The sequence below is a fragment of the Peromyscus californicus genome, unplaced genomic scaffold, assembly GCF_007827085.1.
Source record: "Peromyscus californicus insignis strain IS unplaced genomic scaffold, ASM782708v3 Scaffold_7__1_contigs__length_154581171, whole genome shotgun sequence".
Classification (NCBI taxonomy): Eukaryota; Metazoa; Chordata; class Mammalia; order Rodentia; family Cricetidae; genus Peromyscus; species Peromyscus californicus.
The window spans coordinates 67595771-67612146 of NW_026294595.1; the positions used below are offsets into that span (position 1 = coordinate 67595771).

The 16376-nt window shown below is 41.2% G+C and overlaps 1 protein-coding gene across 3 annotated transcripts in view; it reads left to right on the forward strand.

Moving 5' to 3' along the window:
- The window catches only part of Ambra1 (autophagy and beclin 1 regulator 1), a 208358-nt gene that overhangs the window by 74906 nt on the left and 117076 nt on the right, over positions 1–16376 (forward strand). The window contains exon 10 of one of the 3 annotated variants that reach the window (XM_052722471.1): positions 13797–13883. The exons of the other annotated variants lie outside the window; for them this stretch is intronic. Coding sequence (XP_052578431.1) covers positions 13797–13883 — 87 coding nt within the window. The remainder of the gene's footprint in view (positions 1–13796; positions 13884–16376) is intronic. 3 annotated transcript variants of the gene reach the window in all.

Sequence of the window (16376 nt, forward strand, 5' to 3'; positions counted from 1 at the left end):
GGTCTGAATTTTGAACTACATAGTGACTGTTTGCTTAATATTGTTAGTTTCATTCTTTATTTTATGTTGGACATCAAACCCAGGGCCCTGTTCGTGCTAGACTCAACTAAACTCTATCACTAAGCTGCATTCTCAGCCTTACATGTATGTGTTCCTAGTTCATTAAAAAAATAAATAAATAAATAAACCCATTAAATGTGGAAACAGAATAAATTCAAGCTTGCATAGCATAAGAGATGGTGACATAGGATGCAGCTTAAGCTGCAATCTGCCTCCTTCTGAAACTCAGGTTCCAGATTGCGTCCGTTTTTGTTATATAGAGTTTCTGCTGCTAGACCATTAAAGTATGTCAGGGAGGTTTACCAGCAGCAGCACTCTTGCCATTTGGGTTAGATAACCCTTCATTGTGGGAGGCTGTCTCATGCCTTGAAGGGTGTTTAGTAGTATTCCTGCTGTTACATAAGTAACACTCCCCCAAACCAGTCGCAACTACCAAAAATGTCTCCAGAAATCGTCAAGTGTCCCCTGGGGAACCCTCCTCCAGAAAACACTGATGAAGTATCTCATGATTTGTTGTCCGTTGATCTGTCTGCTGTTTTGATGAGGCATCTTGAGAGGAACTGACAGTGGCTTCAAGGTGTCTTCTTCCGTAGTTACAAAGGCCTGGTTTTGGTGGTCTTGAGTCACGCCTTTCATTGCTCCTCCTCCCTTTTTTGTCTTTTTTCTTTTGTTTGTGATTTCCTTAAATGCAGCTGGATAAAGTGGTATTTATAAGGATTTTTTTTTTTACGCAGGTATCCATTCAGTAGACATTCAGATCACTTCAATTATAGCCATTAGTGCTAGTAAAAAGAAAGCAATTTACATGTTCTAATTATAGTGGGGGCTACAAAATTTTTAGCAAGCTAGAAATGAAATGGCTTGCAGACTCCACAGAGTTAATCTTCATCAGGGTAGTGTGATTGATATACCGGAGGACGGTAATATGCAGTTCTTTTGGGGAATGGAGGAGGAGAGTGGAAATGGCAGTTTTTCTACTCCTTGTACTTTATATGTCACTTATGACAATTTCATGTTGTCTAGACAGAGGGAAATGGTAAAGAAATCATGTCAGTGGATTCTCAGATGCTGAGTCCAGAAAGCTCAAGGTAGTTGCTAGTCAAGAACAGGTGGAAGGGGGAGTGGTACATCTCCAGAGGCAAGTCAGTAAAGTCAGATGTCACCAAGAGAAGCAGTCAGAAGTAACCTCAGATATAAGAGAGTGATTGTACTCCCAACTCTGGGAGCTCAGGGACTAACCATGGACTGTTGAGACCCAGCTGGAGTCTTTGCCCTCTTGTCTGTTTCTATAGACTTCAAAACTCACTGCATGAAGATCTGAGCTGGGAAAGCTGCTTCTGTGACAGAAAAGTCTAGCTCTCTCCGCTTCATTTTTTTACATTTTCCTGTAAGGCTCCATTGACTTCCTCTCCTTGCCTTTTTGGTTTGGGCCTTGAGATTTTTCTTCCCTGTTATATAGTGTTTTTAGTATGTGAAGGTTAAGTCAAAGTCTGTTACTTTAAAAAGCAGTTTTATCGTTGTATTTTATGTATATGGATGTTTTGCCTGCATGTATGTCTGTGCACTTTGTGAATGCCTGGTGCTCATGGAGGCCAGAAGAGGGCATTAGATCCCCTGGAACTGGAGTTACAGGTGGTTGTAAACCACCATGTGGGTGCTGAGAATGAAATGCAGGTCCTCTAGAAGAAGAATTTGAAGTGCTCTTAACTGCTGAGCCACCTCTCCAGCCCTGGCTGTTTGTTACCTTTTTTTTTTTTTTTGGTTTTTCAAGACAGGGTTTCTCTGTGTAGCTTTGCGCCTTGCCTGGAACTCACTTGGTAGCCCAGGCTGGCCTCGAACTCACAGAGATCCGCCTGCCTCTGCTTCCAGAGTGCTAGGATTAAAGGTGTGCACCACCACCGCCCCGCTGTTTGTTACTTTTTTTTTTTTTTTTTTTTTTTTTTTTTGGTTTTTCGAGACAGGGTTTCTCTGTGTAGCTTTGCGCCTTTCCTGAACTCACTTGGTAGTCCAGGCTGGCCTCGAACTCACAGAGATCCGCCTGGCTCTGCCTCCCGAGTGCTGGGATTAAAGGCGTGCGCCACCACCGCCCGGCTGTTTGTTACTTTTTAATGACTGGCCTTAGTCAAGAATTTTTAAATATTCAGTTTAGGAATAGAGATGTTAAAAACCAGCTTAGAAGATATTTACAAGTTTCTTGGTATTGGTTCTATCACCATGTTCTTTGTAGAACTAATGGACTTTGAGGTAGATTTCTAGGATTTGTCTATTACTGTGAATAAAGTTAACCCAGAAGTCAGAATTGTGGAATCCTGTAAATCATTTTATGATTTTATGGGAATGAGTTAGCCTACACTGCATCCTCCCTCCATGTTTATGTTGTCTGGTAGTTAAGGTACATTTCAGCTACAGCTCTTGGGATATGCATGTAAGTCTATAGAACTAGCTGTGTATCAGGTGTTTTGTTTTGTTTATAGATCTGCTCTTATGCAACATATGGTGAAAAAGTTTCAGATCTCAGTTTCTGATTTCTTTTAATCTTTTTTTTTTTTTTTCAAAGATTTATTTATTATGTATACAGCATGTGTGCCTGCATGCCAGAAGAGGGCACCAGATCTCGTTACAGATGGTTGTGAGCCACCACGTGGTTGCTGGGAATTGAACTCAGGACCTCTGGAAGAGCAGTCAGTGCTCTTAACCTCTGAGCCATCTCTCCAGCCCCAGTTTCTGATTTTAAAACAGGTCTGGCTGGGGTCTGTGAACAGACCTCCCCAGTTTCCCAGAGACATTGTGTAGGTCAGTTTGTGCTTTTGAGTTGCATGTAGAGAAAAGTGATTTTTTTTTTTATTATACATTGAAGTTTGACAACTATATTATAATGTGTGAAGGATTTGTAACAAGTGAGTCATTCATTTTTTTTTTTTTTGAAGGTATGAAAATAACTGGCTAACAAAGAGCAAAGGGTCAGATGTTCCCAAAGGGGTCTGGCTGACTTTTCAGCAAGACTTTATGTACATCATGATTACATATTAGGTACTGCCTTAGTTTGGATTTCTGTTGTTGTGAAGAGACACCATGACCACAGCAACTCTTACAAAGAAAGCATTTAGTTGAGGGTGGCTAGCGTACAGTTTCAGAGGTTCAGTCCATTTATGATCAGTGGCGAGGAGCATGGCAGCATGCAGGCAGATGTTGTGCTGGAGCTTAGAGGCCTACATCTCGACTCAGAGGCAACAGGAAGTCGTCTGACTGTCACACTAAGCAAAGCTTGAGAAAAAGATCTCAAAGCCAGTCCCACAGTGACACACTTCCAAGAGAAGGTGTGGCCCAGATTAAAGGTGTGCCCTCCAGCCTCAAGATCTGGATTAAAGGTTTATGTCATCCAGCCTCCTCCAACAAACTCTACTTCTTCCAGCAGAGTCACACCTCCTAATAGTGCCACTCCCTGTGATATTATTGGGACCAAATACATTCAAACTACCACAGGTACAAATTTGGTTTCCATTCTTTTTGCTTTTGCTGCTAGATTACCTTGTGCTCTGATGTTTCATTATCTGTTGCTCACTGCCCAGAGGTATTGGAGAATACATTAATGTTGGTAAAGATGTTTTTGTGCCCTTCTGGTGAAAGGCATTGTTTTGAGTCTCCTGGATTGTTTATGCTTGGTCTCGGTAAAATAAAGCTGATCCATACTGCAGACATTATGAGCTTTTTCTCTAGTATGTCTGGTTGCCTCCCTACCCCACCCCATCCCCATTACCCTTTTAACTGTGACCCCGTTTTGGTCCACCTCACAGCAATGTCAGAAATTGTCTGTCAGATTCTGTTGGCAACTGCACCTTGTAACTATGTGCACCCTTAGAACTATGGGGCCCTACAATGATAAGATGAATACCTATCGTTGGATAACTTAAATGATAATTGCTAGTGTGTGAAATAGGGAGGCTTTGATGCCTCTGCTTTAAATCAGAGATGTCAACTTGGAAATCATAATAGAGGTGTCATTTCAGAACACACAATTATTTTTTTATTTTTTTAACAAAGAATAAGGACTTGTCATCTCCCATCCTGGGCATGCGCTGAGACAGAGATCTGAAGCTTGCAGAGCAAGATTAAGAAATGAAGCAAGCAACATTACTTCCGAGTTTCTTTGACCCACTGCCCTTTTACCCGCTCCAACATTGCCCTCTTTCCTTATGATGTCTCTTGAGAACATAGTCTAGGAGCATCAATGGTCATTTCCTAGGCAAGAAGCCAGCCTCTGACTTTATGATTTAATGAGCCTCCAAGGGACCAGGCTTATTTAGTAGGACAACTATGTCAGCACTATAACCTGAGCAGCTTAAGTGACCAAAAGGATAAAGGATGATGTAAGCAGTTTCTGAAAACCTCCTTCCTTCAGGAATTTTTTAGTGTGTGTTTTTCGACATCTTACATCTTGTCTGAGACTCATGGGGTCAGTAAAGAACAATCAGATATGCTTCCTTTCTTATTTTTCCCAGTATAGTTAGACTGCCTGCTGATTCATAGGCTTGGATATTTATTTGTCTCCCATTACATGTTAATTAGGATGTGAATTTTGATGGAGATAAAAAGATGACTTGCAACCAATACTAGCTTTTATGTAGCTTGTAAGTCTAAAAGCAGATACAGACATGTTTATAAACAACTGCAGGGAGAGGGCCTTTCTTCCTCCCTCCCTCCCTCCCTCCCTCCCTCCCTCCCTCCTTCCTCCCTCTCTCTCTCCCTCCCTCCCTTCCTTCCTTTCTTTCTTCCTTTCTCCCTTTCTTTCTTTTTTTCGACTGTCTATGTATCCCTTACTGGCCTGGAGCTTACAATGTAGACCAGGCTGGTCTTGAATTCACAGAAATCTACCTGTCTCCACTTCTCTCTCCCTAGTGCTGGAATGAAAAGTGTGCACCACCATGGCCAGCCCCAGGAGATCTTGGTATCTTTTTTGGGGGGCGGGGGGTTCGAGATAGGGTTTCTCTGTATAGCTCTGGCTGTCCTGGAACTCACCCTGTGAACCAGGCTGGCCTTGAACTCACAGAGATCCACCTGCCCTCTGCCTCCCAAGTGCTGGGATTAAAGATGTGCACCACCACCGCCCTGCTGAGATCTTGGTATCTTAAGAAAGGTGCCACAATAGGTGGAGTTTTGAAGGATTTTTATGGGCAGCCTCAAGGGAGAAGAATGTTCTAGAGAGAACAACTGGCCACCATGGTAGAATAACAAGGATGTGTATAGTTTATCTAGAACAGGGGTTCTCAAAGTATGGTAGGGAACCCCAGCAGTCTAGTGGTTCTTATGTATGTTGTGATTCTTTTTACTTCATTCTTTTACAGCGGTGAGGTGGGGTTTCCTAGATCACATGACATGACACGTGATGATATTCTAAACTGATCACTATTCAAGTGTATGTGTTCTTCCCATTTGTAATTCAAATAAGGTTTATTATCAGTAGAGCCCACATAAAAGTTTAGTGGCCCCATGGTTTTGAAGGAGTGCTGATACCAAAAGTATGAAAACTTCTGAATAGACTATCTAAAAGGAAAGAGAAATTTCACTGAAAACTTTCTATGCCAAGTTACAGTATTTAAATTTGATTTTCTAGGCATAAAGAGGCTGTTGGTTTGCATTTAGCTCCTGAATTTAAACAGTAGATGTCACACAGATAAGGCAAGAGAATTATCCCTTAAGGCATGGGGCTCCAGTGGCACCTTATCTCCTGATAATGAGTTCTTCTGTCTGCAGAGGCTGCATAGCTTTGACACTGGATGTTTGCACTGGTTAGAGAAGGTCCGAACATGTTTGTTGCTTTAGGATATTGGTTTCCTCTGTAATTGACAACAAGGATCCTTAGGGTATAATTGTTTAGTAAAGAGGTGTTGTCACTGGCTTGTGTATACTTACTGGACTGTTACCAGACTTTCTGCTTCCCAAATCCCAGTATCTATTAAATTTAAAGTGAAAGTTGGTTGTTGGTTTATTCTTTTGTTTTTGAGTGGGGTCTCTTGTAGCCCAGGCTGGCTTCCAACTCATACTGAGCTGAAGGTGGTCCTCCTGCTAACACTTCCCAAGTGCTGGGATTATAGGTATGTGCTACCAGATCCACCATAAGGTTCTTTATTTCTTTTGGTATTGGAGACTTGGGGGGTCCAGCCCCTCGATAGTTCCCTATTCTGCTCTCATGCCTAGCTCCTTTCTTGCCTGATTCATCTGCTGTCTCCTCTAAGTTCTATCTTAATTCCTTCATCTTAATTCTGCCCCATCTAGGTTCTCACCCATCTAGTTCCTTCCCATCTCAGCTCCTCTCTCATCTTGTTCTTTCCTGTCTGGCTCTTCCTCATCTTGTTCCTCTGGTACTCTCTTTTAGCCCTTGAATCTAGTTCTTCTGTTCTCTTTTCTCTGTCTCATCCTCAAGATCTCTAGTCAAAATCCTCTTTCTCCCTCTTAGTTCTCAGTCTCTTCCAGTTCTCTAGGGTATTCAGGTATAAACCCAAGCCATAGCGATCCTCTGGCTGAGCAAGGTCAACAGGCTTGAATTTTCACAGGGTCATAAAGGCAGGTAAGAATTTTCCTCAGGCAGTGGCCACCAGGCTTTCTATTACACCCAATATGGGAGTGGTAAAAGAGGAGGTCAACTGAGTGCTAATGACCGGTTAGTATATCAAAATGGGGATCTATGTGCTCAGTCTACATTCCTAGAAGTGGTTAGGTAAGAAGTTAGGGATCTGTTAGTAAGGTTGTATAAGAAAGGAGGGTCTCAACGTAAATTGCACAAGAAATAAAGCTATCCGCCTGACCTAGGAGACAGGTGTTGTTTCGTTCGGCCTTGGATGCTTGATAGGCATTTTAGATAAATACACTGTTAGGAATTCTTGAAAGCACGCAAAATCATTTTAGGAACCCACATGTATAGATGTGTGTGTGTGTGTGTGTGTGTGTGTGTATGCTAAAATATCACCAAGACTTCTTAAGCCATTGCTTGACCTTTGGAGAAGTCCTTGACTTTTCTAAGTTGTAGCTTTTGTGATAGTAGCTGAATTCCATTACGTTTTCCTGTGGCTTGTAGCATTTTGGATAATCTGTCTTATACTCCTTGATATATTTTTCTCCAGAGTTTTCTTCTACTGTTTTGTGTTCCTAGTCATCAAAACATATATACGAAACAGAGAACGTCTTGAAAATATTCATAATATTCATGAGAGAGAACATTCATACAGAATGTTAGGAATTTTACAACTTGAATTGTGCACCTGTTGACATGTGCCCTCTTCAAAGCTTAATAATAGTCTTTTAGTGAGGTGCTAGAAATCAAAGTAAGCAAGCCATAACCTCTAGTCCTGCTTCCTCCCATTCCCACAGTCAGCATTACAACTCACCCCCATCCCCCACCCCCACCCCCATCTTGCTGTGTTACCCAGGCTGGTCTCTAACTTTTGATCTTCCTGTAATAACCAAGGTGTAGCTAGAATTACTTTGCCAGGCTGTCTTTCAAGGAATGTTATGTAAGCAAATATTTTGGAACAGAAGCAGGCAAGCCTTTTCTTCAAAGGGGTTGGTAGTAAATATTTTAGACTTTCTTTTTCTCAGTATCATTTAACTCTGCCATGGTACCTACCTCCAAAACAGCTGCAGATTTTATACATATTATATATATGATTAAATTAAATACACACACACACGTATGTGATAAAACTTTTAAGAGCTCAACTCGGGGCCTCGAGTTTATCAAATGTGTTTTAGGACAGTAGGGCAAGTTGCTGTTTTAACGAAATCTTTTTTAAGCTGGACATGGTGATGCATGGCTTTAATCCTAGCTCTTGGGAGGCAGAGACAGATAGCTCTCTGTGAGTTTAGAGGACAGCCATGGTTACGTAGAGAGACCCTGTTCTGAAAAACAAAATAACAACAAAATAAAATCTTTTTTTAGGGGATGGAGCGATGTCTCTGACAGAGGACCTGAGTTCTGTTCTCAACACCCATGTTGGGCAGCTCATAAGCGCCTGAACAGCCTAGCTCCAGGGCATCAGATGTCCTCTTCTGGTTTTGTGCCCACATTCCTTCCAATGACATACATGTATACACATAATTAATAAACAGAAATAGGGTTGGAGAGATGGCTAGCAGTTGAGAGCATTGGCCACTCTTCAGGAAGGGCCCTGCTTCAAACACCAGCACCTACATTGTGACTGACAACCATCTGTAACTCCGGTTCCAGAAGATCTGGTTTGGTCTTCTGGCTTCTGCAGGCAACACACACACACTTGGTGCGTAGAGTAACATGCAGACAAAGTGCCCTTACACACAAAAAAGTAAAATCTTAAAAAAAATGAAAATAAACCTTTAAAAAGTTTTAAAGTTTATTTATTTTGAAAATGACTACTTTTTAAATCTTTTCCTTTTAGATTTTTCTAAAATTTCTAAAAATCTAAAAGATTTTTCTATATTGGATTTGATTTTTTTTTTTTTTGTTTTTCGAGACAGGGTTTCTCTGTGTAGCTTTGTACCTCTCCTGGATCTCACTTGGTAGCCCAGGCTGGCCTCGAACTCACAGAGATCTGCCTGGCTCTGCCTCCCGAGTGCTGGGATTAAAGGCGTGCGCCACCACCGCCCGGCGGGATTTGGTTTTTAATTACATTTCCTTGTGTGCATGTATATACACATACCTGTCACTTCACATATGTGGAGGTTAGAGGACAACTTGTGAGTCAGTGTTCTTCATCCACCATGTGGGTCCTAGGGATTGAACTAAGGTCGCCAGGCTTGATGCCAAGTGCCTTTACTCCTAGCCAGCTTGTCTGTGCTACATCCTCAGACCCTTGAATCGTGGGTATTTTAACTTGTTGTTTTCCTTTTCAGACAGTTTCCTGTAGCCCATGTTGGTCTTGAACTCATTATATAGCCACGATGGGTCTTGTTGCCCTGATCCTTCTAACTTCACCTTCCAAATGCTGAAATTATTAAGTGTGCACCACTATGCTTTTATTTTGTTGAGTTTTCTGTTTGTTTCGGGAGTTTGGGTTTCTTTTTTCTTTTTTTCTTTTGGTTTTTTGAGACAGAGTTTCTCTGTGTAGCTTTGGGGCCTGTCCTGGAACTCGCTCTGTAGACCAGACTGGCCTCAAACTCAGAGATCCACCTGCCTTTGTTGGGATTAAAGGTGTGTGCCACCGCGCCCGGCCTGTTTTGGTTTTTTGAGACACTGCCTCTCTCAAATTCTGGCTGTAGTTCTGGCTGTCCTGGAGCTAGCTATGTAGATCAGGATGGCTTCAAACATACATAGATCCTCCTGCCTCTGCCTCCTGAGTGCTGGGATTAAAGGCATACACCACCTTGCCTGGCTTTGGTTTTTGTTGGTTTTGTTGTTGTTGTTTGTTTGTTTTTTTTGGAGAAAGGGTCTCACTCTGAAGCCCAGGCTAGCCTTGAATTCAACAGCAATCCTCCTGCCGGACCTCCTAAGTGCTGGGACCAGAGGTCTGAACCACTATGTCTAGCTTTTAATTTAGTTTACTTGTTTGATAGGGTCTCACACGCAGGCTGCTCATCGCAGTCTTCTTGCCTCAGCCTCGATTGCAATGGTGGGCCATCACAGGTGCCAGCAACCATGCCTGGCTTTTATTTTATTTTAAAATATTTTCAATTTGCAGAAAAATTGCAAAAATTGTACAAAGAAGTCTCAAATGCCCTTTACCCACATTTCCTAAATATTTGCATTTTGCCACATCCGTTTTGTCAGCCTCTTTTGCTCTATCTATATGTGAATATGATTATTCTTTTTGATTGATTATGGTTGTTATATTTTTATATTTGTGATTAGTAAGTTTTTTAAAATACTGAATAATTCCAAATTAATTTGATAGTGGCCTTGGGCTTTTAAAAATATGCTGTTAATGGTGAAAGGCTTTTAAATAGTCCTTATGTACCTGACAAACATGGCTACACATAAAGGATAAATTGTAGTATTTTCTTCCTGGTCTTCAGTGAGTCAAAGTAACACAGCCCTTGAACTTCACCCAGATGCTACTGGTATAAAGAATTAAGTGGACAAGCTGTTAGAGAAAAGAGGTTTGGTTTGTTTGTTTCTGTCTGTTTTGGTGGCTCTCTAAAAATATTTCTAAACTGAGATTATAGGTCAGAAAGAAATGGCAACTTCAAGTCTCAACAAATTTGGCTGGACCTTCCTTCAGCTCTTCCTGATTTCACATTATCAAATTGCATGATAGATCATTAAGTCAAGTCAGATTTGTGTGCCAGAGCAGAAGGTGCACAGCTGCTACCCAAGTCCATTTACTCATACCATTTTCCATTCCATCTCCCTACAAACAGTTGGTACTAGGAGGGAAAATGCTTTGAGGATCCTAAGCATGGTAGTGATGGTTTCTATTTCTCTCCTAACTCCAGTTCATTCTTTATTCCACATCAACTGGAGAGGCCTATTTTTATTCCTTGCAGAGAATTTGTTTCATCAGTGATTTGTGTATGTGGAGAAACATTGTTCATCTGGATTGGCTCTCTTGAGTTCATGTATTAGCAGTTAAACTCTCTGTCTGTCTGTCTGTCTGTCTGTCTGTCTCTCTCTCTCTCTCTCTCTCTCTGTCTCTGTCTCTCTCTCTGTCTCTCTGTCTCTCTCTCTCTGTCTCTCTCTCTCTCTCTCTCTCTCTCTCTCTCTCTCACACACACACACACACACACACACACACACACACACACACACACACACACACGTATAAACATTGGTTGTCCAGTCCCATTGCATTGTCTGAGGAACTGTTGGTGCACAAGGATTTTGGAGTGAGTAGGCATAAGGAATGTATGTTCCAAGAGAACCCCCATCAAGGACTCCCCAGAGACAAAGCTTAAGATTTTGATGCTATTCTGATTTCAAGAAGGCTTCCTGATTAAAATAGAAAGTTAGGGTGGGAGCTGGAATATGCAAGATATCAAATGGAGTCACTAAAATTGAGGTCATCTAATCCAGACTGTTCCAGTTCAGGAATCTTCTTTTAGCATCCCTGATAAGCCTTTCGTCTCTCTCTGAGGTCTGTCACTACCATGACATAGTTTGTAGTGGACAGTGTTTGTTTCCTAACTTACCAGGTTTATTTTCTACACAGAAGCTATGAAGCAGGTCACTCTGAAGGCTGTCCTCACCAAAGGGTGTCTGCCTTACTAAATGGCTATTTAGAGAGGCCAGCTCAGGGGTACTCAGCACCACATGCGGAGCATTTTAGTATTGCATTGAACAATCTTCCAGGGTTTGAAGGCAGATAGTTGCTGCTAGACCTTGATTTCATTCTTTAGTTCTTACCCTGGTCTCAGAGAATGATTTTATTAGTATTGTATAGATGACATAGGTTGATCAGTGGATTATAAGTTAGAGTTCAGAACAGGAAGGTTTTGCTGTGAAACATGTTGTAATCCCAGCATTTTGGCGAAATCTCTCATTCTAGACCAGCATGAACTACTACAGACCCTGTTTCAACAACAAAAATAAAAAACGTGCTGTTGGAGAGGTAGATGATTATACTAACAAATGATATACTGTATATTTTTAAAAACTGGAAAAGAGTTTTGACAGTTTTCAATGTAAATGATAAAATATTTGAGGAAAAACATGTTTCACCTGATTTAAACATGACACAGTGTGTATATGCATTGAGATACTGCATAGTACCCTGCTAATCTGTACAGTTTTATGTTTTTATGTGTCAGTTAAGAAATAAGATTTTAAAAAGAGGAAATAAATTACCTATACAACAGGCTTCTCACAGACTGACTTTCCTTTATTGTGTAGTCTATGTATTAATACTTCACACTTTCTCCAACTACCACAAACATTTTGTATTTAAAAGACGTAGACATTATTATTATTATTTTTTGTGATGGTAGGGAAAAAAAGAAATATGCCAATTAATCTGTGTCACATTATATAAGATATATCCCAATTTATGACACACTAAAGTGTAAAGTATGTTTTAGAATAATGAACTGTAACATTTCTGCTGTTGCTGGGCAGTGGTGGCGCACGCCTTTAATCTCAGCACTTAGGAGGCAGAGCCAGGTGGATCTCTGTGAGTTTGAGGCCAGCCTGGGCTACAGAGTGAGTTCCAGGACAGGCACCAAAGCTACACTGAGAAACCCTGTCTCTAAAAACCAAAACCACCACCACCACCACCACCAACAACATCAACAACAAAAACCCACAACATTTCTGCTGTTGCAAACAATGATATTGCCAGAGAAATGTATTTTATTACTTTCTTCTTCATTGGGTATGTGGTATTTTTTCCATTTGGGTGTGGGGGTTGTTTGAAGTGGGGTCATGCAGGCCTTGTATCAGGTTGAAAACATCCTGTAATGGTTGGTTGTCCCAGGTAGGAAGGGTAAAGCTCAGGTTATGGGGCGACAGTTGTTTCTGCCTTGGCTGTGACTTGAAATGTCGTCATGGGCCAGTTGCTGGGATAGTGACTGCCCATGACTATACCTAAAGCCAGCTGGTTTTAATAACACTGAATTGTCTTAACTCAATTGGAAAAGAAGGGTAGCTGCTGTTCTTATCCTGCAGATCTGTTTAAGGAAGAATCTGGCAGGGAGCCTGAGACCTGTTCCTGGGAGAGCCAGGCAAGATGCTGCTGGAGAGGAACAATGTGCACTTTTTTTCCGAGACCACTTCCTTTGAGATGTGTTCTCTGCTAGGAATGTGACTGGCTGCCAAGCATGTATGAGTTGGGAAGTAGTATGGTAGACCAGGAAGCCCCTGAACCACACCTGTCATCGGGTATGTCTTATTTAAATAGCCTTTGTTGTATTCAAAGGGGGAAGTTCACTAAAACCTTACCATAAAATTTCATGCAAAAGTCCAGATTTCTGGTTTTACAACAATTAGACAAGGTAGCAATACTGAGTCCAGCTTGTAGCTTGGTAATAATTGGCTGTAGCTGAGTGATAGGATCCTAATCTTCCTGTTTGCTAGTAGCCATTGCTCACCATGATTACATGCAGTAGGCACTTGTTTCCACCTCTCCTCTGGAAGGTTGTATAGTGCAGTGCAACATGGAGATTCAAAGCATTTGGGAATTTAGATAGGTCTTCATGGGAATCCTTAATGGTTGTGTGTCAATGGGCCTATATACGTAAATCTCTAGTCCTAGTGTTCTTGTGTATGTAGTATTTCTTAACATCTTGTGGGTATGCTTAGGTCTGTTACCCAAAAAAACTGCCTAATAAAATGTGTGTTACTATCATCAGTTGAATTTATGATGGGGCTGGATGATAGAAGGAAAGGTTTTTGCCAGTTATTAAGCGAGTCCTTATGGTATAGCATAAGGAGTGGAAGATGAGGGCATGTGGACTGATGGTGTACAGGAGCTGATCACCAGGATAAATGTGTGATCTCTGTGTATGCCTCATTTTCCTCTCACGTTGCTTCTAGCCTCCTGTTTGTCTGCTGGAGGTGCTGTAAAGAGATAGAAGATCATGTTTCTGATGCATTTGCGTGTGTCTCACCAAAGAGCAGTATTCAGCGTAACACCGTGGTCACATCCAGTATGGGAGCTCTGTAGCTCTTCGTTTATTAATGTTTCCATATAGTTAGATTGTTGGAAGGGTAAGACCCCAGATAATAGGTGCTAGCTGGCTGCAAAGGGGGATGATATTTACCTCTCCCCCATTTCCCTTGATTGACCTCTGAGTTGGTAATTGACAGGGATTATTGCCATTTTTTTAATCTCTGCTAGGAGGCTGCTGGAGTCTTCCCTCATTTCATTATCCCGTTATGATGGAGCAGGATCCAGAGAGCACCCAATTTACCCAGACCCAGCGAGGTAAGGCCAAAGTGAGAAATGGCACTAGGAGGGGGGAGGGGCGGCCCTTGGGGGTGCCTCTCTGGTCCTGGTGCTCTTTTACTCTTCAGTTACAGTGTTAAGGCAGGTGTTTCAGGTGATTGGGAATTGTTGCAGGTAAGTGAACAGCATCACTTGTGACAGAGGATTATAATTGAGCTCTCGTCCTTTGGGACTCACCATCTGTCAGTAGGGCACTAAAGGGAGTACCTGTGGATTCCATAGATATTCTTTCCAGCTGCTCAAGAGGCTGTTGCCCATCAGCCACAAAGATAACCAAAGTTTTGAACATTTTATTTATAGGGAAAATACTTTAATTTATACTATCAAAAGGGGAAAAAAGTCAAGCCATTTTTTGAACACTATCCAAAAGAAGAGATGAAGAATAATTGAATGAAATAAATTGTCATTTTACGGATGTGCTTGTTTTATACTGTTTTAGAAGACATTTGAAAGATTATAGAAGACTTCGTGTATGTGTGTGTTATATGCACGTGTGTTTGTGGTGTGGGTACATGGAGAGGCCAGAGGAAGACTTCTGAGTTCTCTATTGTTCTTCACATTATTATTATTGTTATTATTTTGAGACAGTATCTCTTAGTGAACTAGAAGCTTGGCATTATATCTAGGCATTCCTGGGATCTACCTGTCTCTACCCCAAAATGCTTGGGTCATAGGTACCTGGGCCATGCCCACCTTTTACATGGGTATTAGAGAGTTGAACTCAGGTCCTTTTGCTTTTACAGCAAGCTCCCTTATCCACCCAAACAAATATTTCTTTCCATAGTCCCGAATTGTTTAAAAGTTGATAGAAAAAGACATTGTTTCATATGAGCTTAAGGGACCATCCTGAATTCCCTAGTGCTGATGATGGTGCTGGAGTATTGAGTTGTTGTATTACATTTATCAGTAGAGAGCAGCCTCATGTGGTTGTCATAGCTGGATTTGATGACTGTTAGAGATCTGAAAAAGGCTAACTTGACTATTATTTAAATAATATCAGGAAATATTGTAAGGAAAAGGATAATTTACAGTGGTGGGCTTTACAAGCCAGCAGTAAAGGTCAGATAAAACTAAGTAAGTTTTAAGGCTTTCCTGTCTACCTGGAAACACCTTTAGACCAAGTTGACTCCAGGGGTATTAAGTGATTTTGTTGTTGCCACAGTTTTCTCTTTGTAGTGCACATTCTCCCCGAGATACTAGTGGGGGAAAAACTTTCCGTGGCCCTCTTACTTTGTTTTCTGTATCCTAGAAGTAGCAAGTCCAAGGATCCAGGCAGTAGAGATGAGGACTTTAAAAATAGGTAAGCAGTTCATATTGGTGATTGAAGCAAGGACATTTACATTAGTCTGTGGTTATGTTGGAAACCGTTTAAATCCTTGAAAAGGGAAAGAAAAGTTTCACATTTTCAAGAACCTTAAAACACTCAAAACCACTTCTTGCTAGTTTCTTTTCAGGCTGGCCATGGCAGCGCACTCCTTTAATCCAGCAATTGGGAAGCAGAGGCAGGTGGATCTTTGTGAGTTTGAGGTCAGCCTGGTCTATATAGAGAGTTTCAGGACAGCCAGGACTACATAAAGAAACTGTGTGTATTTCTCAAAAAAAGAAAAGGGGGAAAAAGTTTCTTTTCAGACAGCAGTAGGAATCTTATCTTCAGAAATTTTAGACTGGGGAAATTCAGTGATCATTTTTTTCGGCAGGGCTGAATGTACAGCCTTTACTGACCCCGGCTCACTGTACAGCCAGTGAAGGCTGACCTCAAACTTGTGATCTTCCTACCTCTGCCTCAGAATGCAGAGATTACAGGTGTCATCCTTTCATACAATCTCTTTATTCCTCCTCTAATTTCTTTACTGGTGAAGGGTCAAGAAGTGAGGCTGGAATTCTTTGTGGGTGTTTTCAGTAGGAGGGTATTTGTTACCATCTCTTCACATGTTCCTTCATTTCTTTTTCCCTCTTAGTTGTATCCTGTATTATATGGATAGGTCAAGGCTTTTAAGGGACATTGCCTTAAGCATGCAGAAACCTAGTTTCCCCCTAGATGCATAAGAGGGGCAAATCTATGATGTCAGAAGTCTCTCCTCCTCCTCTTCCTCCTCCTCCTCCTTTATTTGTAACCACTGATAACGTAGTTTCATAGTTTTTGAAATTCCTGTAGTAAAATTCAACAACTTGAGTTATGCAATGCTATACTTATATCCCTTCACAAAAGGGTAGTCTTTATTCATTATCACCAGCAACATTATTTCTACCACCATTATTAATAGCAATACATCTTTTTCTATTATTTCTGGTTGTCTGTGATCTGAGAAATGGGTGCACTTATGGTCACTTATGGTCTCTTCTAGGTCAGTTCTCTTGAAAATTCTTTCCTGTTATATATTTTCTTCTCTGGTCTGATTCCTTTGAATTTAATCCATGTTTGATTTCTGCTGGAAGATGTTGATATATTAGGTAGTAATAAGAACAGCACAA